General features: G+C 38.0%; 1 protein-coding gene across 1 annotated transcript; it reads right to left on the bottom strand.

Annotated features, from left to right (window-relative positions):
* Positions 1-269: 269 nt before the first annotated feature.
* On the bottom strand, positions 270-1,205 carry LOC119537804 (olfactory receptor 10G7-like). Its single transcript, XM_037840371.1, has one exon. The coding sequence runs from the start codon at positions 1,203-1,205 to the stop codon at positions 270-272; it is 936 nt and encodes a 311-aa protein (XP_037696299.1).
* Between the last annotated feature and the right edge of the window lie 8,360 nt (positions 1,206-9,565).

The raw sequence follows: 9,565 nt of genomic DNA, 5'->3' as shown, positions 1-9,565 counted from the left end.
GAACCATGGACTATGGTTAATAGTTCAATTACAAAAATGTTCTTTTATCAATTGCAACAAATGTACCATGCTAATCCAAGATGCTAATAACAGGGTGGTAGATGGTAACTATTTTATGCATGACTTTTTGGTAAACCTTCAACTTCTCTAATAAATTTTTTCTAAATTAACATTGGATAATTGAAATGCTTCTTCGAAGTACAACATTCATGTTGGTGATTTAATGTCATTATAAATAAAAGAAGTTGGTCATATCTGCCCTTTCTTGACTATTTACTTTGGGTGAATACTGACCCACTTCTCAGCTTCAACAGAGCTTTCTTCACTTCCTTGTTCCTCAGGGTGTACACAAGCGGGTTCAGAAGAGGTGTCAGTACAGTGTAGAAAACTGCCACTACCCCGTCCACAGCATCTTTGGAGCTTGGCCTCAGGTAAATGAAAGCACAGGGACCAAAGAAACACAGGACCACGATGCAGTGGGAAGTGCAGGTCTGAAAGGCTCTGCGTCTCCCCTCCGCGGTGCGGATCTGCAGGATGCAGCAGCCAATGCACGCGTAGGACAGCGCTATGAGCAGAAAGCAGCCCGAGGCCACCACCCCGATGCTGACAAGGATCACCATCTCGTTGGCTGAGGTGTCCGCACAGGCCAGCTGGAGGACGGGCGGCGCGTCGCAGAAGTAATGCTGGATGCGGTGGGGCCCGCAGTAGGGCAAGCGGAAGGTCAAGGCCGTCTGGACCCCGGAGTGCAGGGCGCCGCTGAGCCAAGTGCCGGCGGCCAGGCGGGCGCACGTTCTCGCGCTCATCAGGCCCGAGTACCTGAGCGGGTGGCTGATGGCCAGGTAGCGGTCATAGGCCATGACGGTGTAGAGGAAGCACTCGGTGCTCCCCAGGAAGTGGAAGGAATAGAGCTGCGCCGCGCAGCCGCCGAGGGAGACGGCCCCGCCTCCTGGGGAGCCGAGGGTCATGAGCATGGTGGGCGCAGTGACAGTGGAGAGCCACATGTCGATGGAGGACAGGTTGGCCAGGAAGTAGTACATGGGGGTGTGGAGGTGGGAATCCACCCGGATCACCAGCAGGATGAGGAGGTTCCCCACCACCGTGAGTATGTAAACCAGCAGGAAGACCCCCAAGAGGGCGGTGTCCAGCGCGGGGGCGTGGGGAATGCCCATGAGGACGAACGTGGTCACGAGGCTCAGGTTCTTCATTTCTTCTTCTAGATGGGCCCTGTCTCTAAGGGAAGAAAAGCAGGTCTAGTGTCTACTCGGAACATAGTTCATATGAATCGTGTAAGCACATTTTCTTGATGGCAAACACAAGCGGTTTGTTGTCTTTTATGTTTTACATAGCCCTGTTGCATCAATGTGGGACATTGAAAAGGAATGGTGGCATTTTTGTATTCCAGTATGATATAAAATCGGCCAGCTGGAGAAGAGGAATAAATTTTGTATTCTTTAGAGTTAGAAAAGATATCCCTAAAGTAGCAACTATTCAGAAGGCAGCCAACTTCTCACATGGACAAGCTTTTTATTCAAGCATCTCTCTGACACACATATAGACATGCACAGTAAGACAGATCTTCAAACATAAAGAATGTCTTTATGATCCTCAGAATTAAACACTATAAATTTCTTAAGAAATCTTCAACTTGGATGGCTGAGACAAAAATGGCCTTCCTAAAGCTCTTCTGTCAGCAGCAGAAATGTCAAGTTTGGGTTCCAGTAATGTTCCAGCCTTCCTTGGAGCCTGCTGAGTGCCATTGCCAGCCATCTGTTCCTCTGTTCTACCCTGGTCTACCCTGGTCTGTACTCCCTAGTCATACTTGAAATCTGATCAAATTAATGTTATAATAGGCAGAGTAACAATCACTTTCCTTAACTCCTTACTCCTGTGTTCATTTCTATTTATAGAAATTATTCCTTATTTATTTTATTTATTTTATTATTTCCTTATCAAGGATTTTAAGTAATCATCTGCCCTCTAAACCATGACCAAATCACCTCACAACATATTTTCAGACACCCAAGAGTCCTAGAACTAGGTACTTACATTTGTTATAAAACAAATACAATAAAGTATATTTCTAAAAAAATAGAGAAAAATATGGGATATGAAAGAATTTTTAATTGTTTCTAGTCTTTTAATTATTCATGAGCACAGACTCAAAGTATTCTTTTTTTCTTTTAGAGTGGATTGGATGTTCCTTAAATTATATATTCAAAGGGAAAAGAAATAAAAAGGTATGAAGAACTGAAGAAAACTCTGGCTGGAAGACTAGACATCTCTGACAGAATAAGAGCATTTCTTCACTAATTTCTAAGATGCTTCTGCCCAAGAAACAAGGCATTTCCAGCTTTGAGCCTCTGAGAGAAATGGTATGTTTCCATTGGTTCCAACTCAGAGTCATAATGCCAAGTAAGGTTCATAGAGAAAACATTTTATTAATTGGAGGTTTTCTAGCATTTTGAGGACATGACTAAGGTGACCTAAACCAAAGCTCAAGAAGAATAAAGGAAAATTAACTGCAACCATAAATGCCAAATGTACATAATAATGAAAAATGCTGAGGTTTTGCCAGTTTTTACTACTTACCAATTTTTTTCAAGTAGGTTTTTGTTTTGTAAGGCAAAATTAAAGGTTTTAAGAAACTGTCTGGTGAGTAGTATAGTTCTTTTGTCTTACAAAGATGAAACCACAAGAAGAATGAGCTATAGAAATAAGCTCTTTTTAAATATCAGAGCTTAAAATTGGTTTGTCTCAGGAGATAACTGCCTCGGCCCCAGGGTCCTCATGGATGAAGGAGCAAAACATTGTGATAAAAATTCAGAAATTTCTTCCAAATGTACCTGTTTCACTCATTTCTGCATTTGATGACCCATCTTTCTATATGGCATTTTATTCAGTCAAAATTAATTTCCAAAATAAATAACTCTGGGTTTGAAAATTCCTCATGCAGGAATGATTTAGGGTTTTTTTCCTCAATTTTTTTCCTTTAAACTCAAGGATAGAAAATATGGCCTTCATCCCCAAAGGGAGAATTCTCTGGTGGGGCTCATAGATTTTTGATAAACCTTTAACTCGGGTGATTATGGCCAGCTAAAAACGGAGCTCTGCATCTTGTATGCTCCAGGGATGATCAGAGTTTTACTCCTCCCTGATAAAATATCTTGCTAATTAAACTTCCTTCCTCTGGGCCTCAGCAGATGTGCTATGCAAGTTCCCAGCCTTGCCTGGCTTGGGGATTCTCTCTCCTGCTCAGAGACCTCTGCCTTGTGCCTTCTATCCTCTAGACTTAGAACACTTTTAGATTCTATTTAAAATTAAATTAATATAACTAAAGAGAGGGAAAGTACACTTTTTCCCAGAGTTCACAGATGACTTAACTATTAGGAAAGAGTTTTATGAAAACAAGGGTAAAATTGGTCTGCTGCAGCAGAAGTATAAAAGCACTGTTGGTCTTGAAGAAGGAAAAGTAGCAGCTTTACTGGCCTTTTGTGCTAACAGAAAAGCTCTCACCTGTATATGGTGGATTTTGAGGAACTGAAGCTCTCCCCAAATAAATATTTCTCCCATTAACCTATCGCATTACCCGATTTTCTCACATTGTTTTATTAATACAGGATAAGGCATATTGAATATAATTAATGTAAAATATAAGTGCTATCTTAGAAGCTATTTCAATAATTATTTGCAATTTAGCTCCAGTTAGTATATTTCAAAATCTCTTTATGGAATATATGCTACTAATTTTGCAGATTAAACTTCTATCCAGCTTCTTTTATATAATTTTTACAAAAGCTATTAAGTCCCATTTGATTCTCTTGGATTATTTAGTTATAAACTCATATTATCTTTATAAAATACTAATTTTCTCTTCTTTGCAAAAGTACATGCCCATAATTTTAATTTCTGTCTTACTGTTTTGGCATAAAAAACACAATTGTTACCCAGCTATCTAGTCTACCCAGGGACTACTTAGGTTTCTAAGAGAGCTGTACAACTTGTGTGTTGACCTTCTGCATCATGAGGAGGCCAGTGATGCCATTTACTGAGTTTTACTTTCCTTAGGAGCTAAAAACAATGACCTAGCTTTTCAGGCTGTATTTTATAAAAAATAGTCAGGTTCTATGAGATGAATGCTCCAACCCTCCCATCATCATAAAAATTTTTGCACTGTTCGTCCTTTGTGTAAGGAAAGAGGCAAAGCTGAGTCCACCTATACTTTCTGGTGTCTTTTGTTGATACTCTAATAAAGAGTAGAGAAAGGTAGAACTCCAAGTACTTGTTTTTATTTTTTATTTTATTTTTAGACATTTTCATTTTGAAATATACAGAAAAGTGACAAATTTCAAAATACATTTTAACAGGTAGTTATAGAACATATTTCAAAGTATAGTCTGGGTTACAGTTCCACAATTTCAGGTATTTCCCTCTGGCTGTTCTTACATACTAGAAATTAAAAAGAAATGTCTATAGTAGTCATAATCATTTGTTAAATCCTAACTTCTCGGTTACAACTCCTCCCTCTCATTTGATCATTTTCTCAGTCTTCAGGGATATTGGGCAATGACTATTCTAACTTCTTCATATTGAAAAGGGGTGTCAACATTATGGGGCAGGGGAATGCAACTGGTTGATGTTCTAGGAGAGACTGGTACCACTACACTCAGGGCTTATCTGGCATAAGAACAATCTGGAGGTTTTAAGTTTCTGGAAAATAAACTTAATAAGTAAAACATTTATAGAGTCTTAGAGCCCTGGGTTTTCTTTAGGATTTTCAGGAATACTGTTGGTTGGGGCTTGATATACGGTGGCAATTTGTAATATCTGGCCGAAGCTTGCGTAAGAGTAACCTCTGGACATAACCTCTTGACTCTATTTGAAATCTCTTAGCCACTAAAACCTTATTTTGTTACTTTTTTTCTCTCCCTTTTGTTCAGGGAGGCATTGTCAATACTGTGATGCTAGCCAGGGCCAGACTTATCCCTGGGAGTCATGTCCCATGTTAACAGGGAGACTTACATCCCTGAAAATCATGTCCCCCATGGGGGGGGGGGTGATGAGGAGGGAGGATAATGAGTTTATTTGCACAGTTTGGCTTAGAGAGAGAGGCCACATCTGAGCAATAAAAGAGGTTCTTTGGGGGTGACTCTTAGGCATGTTTATAAGCAGGCTTAGCTTCACCATTACCAAAAAATAACAGATATACACAGCCACACATGAAAGAAAACTCCAAACACCCCATATCCCTTACCTCCCCCCAACCCCCCAATTATTTACCTCTAGTACTGGTGTGGTACTAGTAAGGTATTGCTGTTAAATATAGTCCATAGCATGCAATAGGTAATTTTTCCCATATCACCATTCTATTATTAACTCTTTGTACAAGTGTCATACATTTGAAGTAGTTCATGCAAGAACTTATTGATATTTGCCATATTAATCAGTGAGAAACATGATTTTAGGCAACCCCTTTCAATCATATTCACCTTCAACAGGCACTACTACTTATAATTCCAACAATGAACTACCATCACCTCTATCCATTTCCAAACATTTAAGATCAACTCTTTTAACAAATCTGTACATATTAGGTAACTGCTCCCCCTTCTCTAGCTTCTATCTCTAGATCTCCTATATTCTGTATTTTAAGACTCTGAGTTTACATTTTCTAGGTGGTTCATATTATTGAAATTATACAATATGTATCCTTTTGTGTCTGGCTTATTTCCCTAAGCATTATGTTGTCACATACTTTTTCCTTATTACTGCATAATATTCCATCATGTGTATGTGCCACATTTTGCTTATCCATCCATCTGTTAATGGATACTTGGATTGTTTCCAACTTTTGGCAATTGTGAACAATGCTGCTATGAACATTGGTGTGCAAATGTCTTTTTGTGTCACTGTTTTCATATCTTCTGGGTACATAATGAGTGTGGAATTGCCAAGTGATGGGGGCAACTCAATGTTTAGTTTTCTGAGAAATCGCCAAACTGTTTCCCACAGTGGCTGTACCATTTTGCATTCCCACCAGCAGTGAATAAGTGTTCCATTTTCTCCACATCCTCCCTAACGTTTGTGGCTTCCTGATTGTTTAGAGTGGCCATTCTTATAGGCAAGAGATGATATCTCATTGTGGTTTTGATTTGCTTTTCCCTAATAGCTAGTAAAGATGAACATCTTTTCCTATGCTATTTAGCCATTTGTATTTCCTCTTCAGAAAATATGTCTATTCACATATTTTTTCCCATTTTATAATTGGGTCATTTGTCCTTTGTTGTTGAGTTGTAGGATTTCTTTATATATACTGGATAACAAACCCTTATCAGAGATATGGTTTCCAAATATTTCCTCCCATTGAGTTCGTGCCTCTTCACTGTTTTGACAAAGTTTTTTGAAGTGTTCAATCTTGAGGTGTTCCCATTTATCTATGTTTTCTTTCATTTCTTGTGCTTTGGGTATAAGATCTAAGGAGCTACCTCCCATTGCTAGGTCTTGAAGATGTTTCTCTTTAATTTTTTCTAGGAGTTTTATGGCACTGGCTCTTATAATTAAGTCTTTAATCCACCTGGAGTTAATTTTTGCATAGGGAATGAGATAGGGGTACTTTTTCAATTCCTTTGGTTAGGAATATTCAATTCTCCCAGCCCCATTTATTGAAGAGTTATTCCGTCCCAGTTCAGTGGATTTGGAGGCTTTGTCAATAATCAGTTGACTGTAGATCTGAGGGTCTATTTCTGAACTCTCAATTCAATTCCATTCATCAGTATGACTGTCTTTTGCCAGTACTAATCTGTTTTGACCACTGTGGCTTTATAATAAGCTTTAAAGTCAGGAAGCTTTAGTTACCACTTCATTCTTCTCTTTTAGGATGTTTGTGGCTATTTGAGGCCTTTTTTCCTTCCAAATAAATTTGATAACTAGCTTTTCCAAGTCTGAAAAGTAGGTTGTTGGAATTTTGATTGGTACTGCGGTGAGTCTGTAGATCGATTTGGGTAGAATTGACATCTTATTGACATTTAGCCTTCCTACCCATGATTTCTTTTAGCAGTGGTTTGTAGTTTCCTGTGTACTGGCCCTTTCAATCCTTGGTTAGGTTTATTCCTAGGTACTTGATCTTTTTAGTTGTTATTGTGAATGGAATTTTTTTTAATTGCCTCCTCAGTTAGGTTATTACTAGTGTATGAAAAAACTACTGATTTTTGTGCTTTAATCTTGTATCCTGCCAGTTTGCTGAATTTGTATGTTAGCCCAAGTAGCTTTGTCATAGATTTCTTGGGATTTTCCAAGTATAGGATCATGTCATCTGCAAATAAGGAGAGTTTTACATTTTCCTTTCTGATTTGGATGCATGTTATTTCTTTTTCTTGCTCTAGCTAGAACTTCTAGCATAATGTTGAATTATGGTGGTGACAGTGACATCCTTATCTCATTCCCCATCTTAGGGGGAAGGCTTTCAGTCTCTTGCCATTGAGTAAGATGCTGGCTGTGGGATTTTCATATATGCCTTTTACGTATTGAGGAAGCTTCCTTTGTTTCTTACTTTTTGAAGTGTTTTTATCAGAAAAGGATGCTGAATTTTGTCAAATGCTTTTTTTTTCAGCGTCAATCAAGATGATCATGTGATTTTTCCCTTTAAATTTTTAAATGTGTTTTATAACATTCATTGATTTTCTTGTGTTAAACCACCCTTGCATGCCTGGAATAAACCCCACTTGGTCGTGGTATATAATTCTTTTTATGTGCCATTGGATTCAATTTGCAAGTATTTTGTCAAGAATTTTTGCATCTATACTCATTAGGGAGATTTGCCTGTAGTTTTCCTTTCTTGTATATCTTTAGCAAGTTTTGGTATTAGAATGATAGTTTCATAAAAATGAGTTAGGTTGTGTTACTGTTTCTTCATTTTTTTGGCGGAGTTTGAGCAGGAGTGGTGTTAGTTCTTTTTGACATGTTTGATAAAATTCCCCTGTGAAGCCATCTGGCCCTGGGCTTTTCTTTGTAGGAAGGTTTTTCATGACTGATTGAATCTCTTGATTTGTGATTGGTTTGTTGAGGTCTTCTATTTCTTCCCAAGTCAGTAGAGATTGCTCAAGTGTTTTTAGGGAATTGTCCATTTCATCTGAGTTGTCTGGTTTGTTGGCATACAGTTTTTTTGTAGTATTGTCTTAGGATTTGTTCCTTTTTCAGGATCCATGGCAATGACCTCTCTCTCATTTCTGATTTTGTTTATTTGCATCCCCTCTCTTTTTCCTTTGTCAGCCTAGCTAAGGGTCCATCAATTTTATTGATTTTCTCAAAGAACCAACTTTTGGTTTTATTGATTCTCTCTATTGTTTTTGTTCTCCAATTCATTCATTTCTGCTTTAATCTTTGTTATTTGTCTTCTTCTACTTGCTTTAGGGTTACTTTGCTGTTCTTTCTGTAGTTCCTCCAGGGGAGCACTTAAGTCTTAAATTTTTGCTCTTTCTTCTTTTTTAATGTAGGCATTTGGGCAATAAATTTCCCTCTCAGGACTACCTTTGCTGCATCCTAGAAGTTTTGATATGTTGTATTCTTGTTTTCAATCATCTCCAGATGTTTATTGATTTCTCTTCCAATTTTTTCTTTGACCCACTGATTGTTTAAGAATGTGTTATTTAATCTTCATATATTTGTTAAGGTTCTGGTTCTTTGGTGGTTCTTGATTTCCAGCTTCATTCCATTGTGGTCAGAGAAAGTGCTGTGAATATTTCAGTCTTTTGAAATTTATTAAGACCTGTTTTGTGCCCCAGCATATGATCTATCCTGAAGAATGTTCCAGGAGCACTAGAGAAGACTATATATTCTGGTGTTTGGGGGTGTAATGATCTATATATGTCTGTGAGGTCTAATTCATTTATCACATTTTTATGTTCTCTATTTCCTTATTGATCCTCTGGTTGTTCTATCTATTGAAGAGAGTGGTGTATTGAAGTCTCCCACTATTATTGTAGAAATGGCTATTGCTCCCTTCAGTTGTGCCAGTGTTTGTCTCACATACTTTAGAGCTCCTTGGTTGGGGGCATAAACATTTATGACTGTTACGTCTTCTGGGTGAATTGTCCCTTTTATTAATATGTAATGTCCTTCCTTGTCTCTTATGACATCTTTGCATTTAAAGTCTATTTTGTCTGATATTAGTATAGCTACCCCTGCTTTCTTTTGTTTACAGCTTGCATAGAATATATTTTTCCATCCTTTCACTTTCGATCTATTTGTGTCTTTGGGTCTAAGATGAATCGCTTGTAAACAGCATATAGATGGATCATATTTTTTAATCCATTCTGCCAATCTGTATCTTTTAATTGGGGAGTTTATTCCATTAACATTCACAGTTTTTACTGTAAAGGCAATTCTTGAATCTACCATGTCATTCATTGTTGCCATTTGCCAGATCTATTTTTTCTCCTCTCTCTTTATTATTTGTTACTCTTATTAATATTTTTGAATTTGTGTCCTCCTCCAGACCTCTCTCTCCTGTCTTTTTTTGTTTGTTTGTTTTCAGCTGACAGAATTCCTGTTAGTGTTTCTTGCAGGGCAG

This window comes from Choloepus didactylus, chromosome 6 (genome assembly GCF_015220235.1).
Source record: "Choloepus didactylus isolate mChoDid1 chromosome 6, mChoDid1.pri, whole genome shotgun sequence".
NCBI lineage: Eukaryota > Metazoa > Chordata > Mammalia > Pilosa > Megalonychidae > Choloepus > Choloepus didactylus.
Note: the sequence above shows the minus strand (reverse complement) of the source record. Positions and strands in the feature narration are given on the sequence as shown.

Bases quoted from the DNA above. Each gene is read 5' to 3' on its own strand.
- LOC119537804 (XM_037840371.1), bottom strand. From the start codon at position 1,205: ATGAAGAACCTGAGCCTCGTGACCACGTTCGTCCTCATGGGCATTCCC.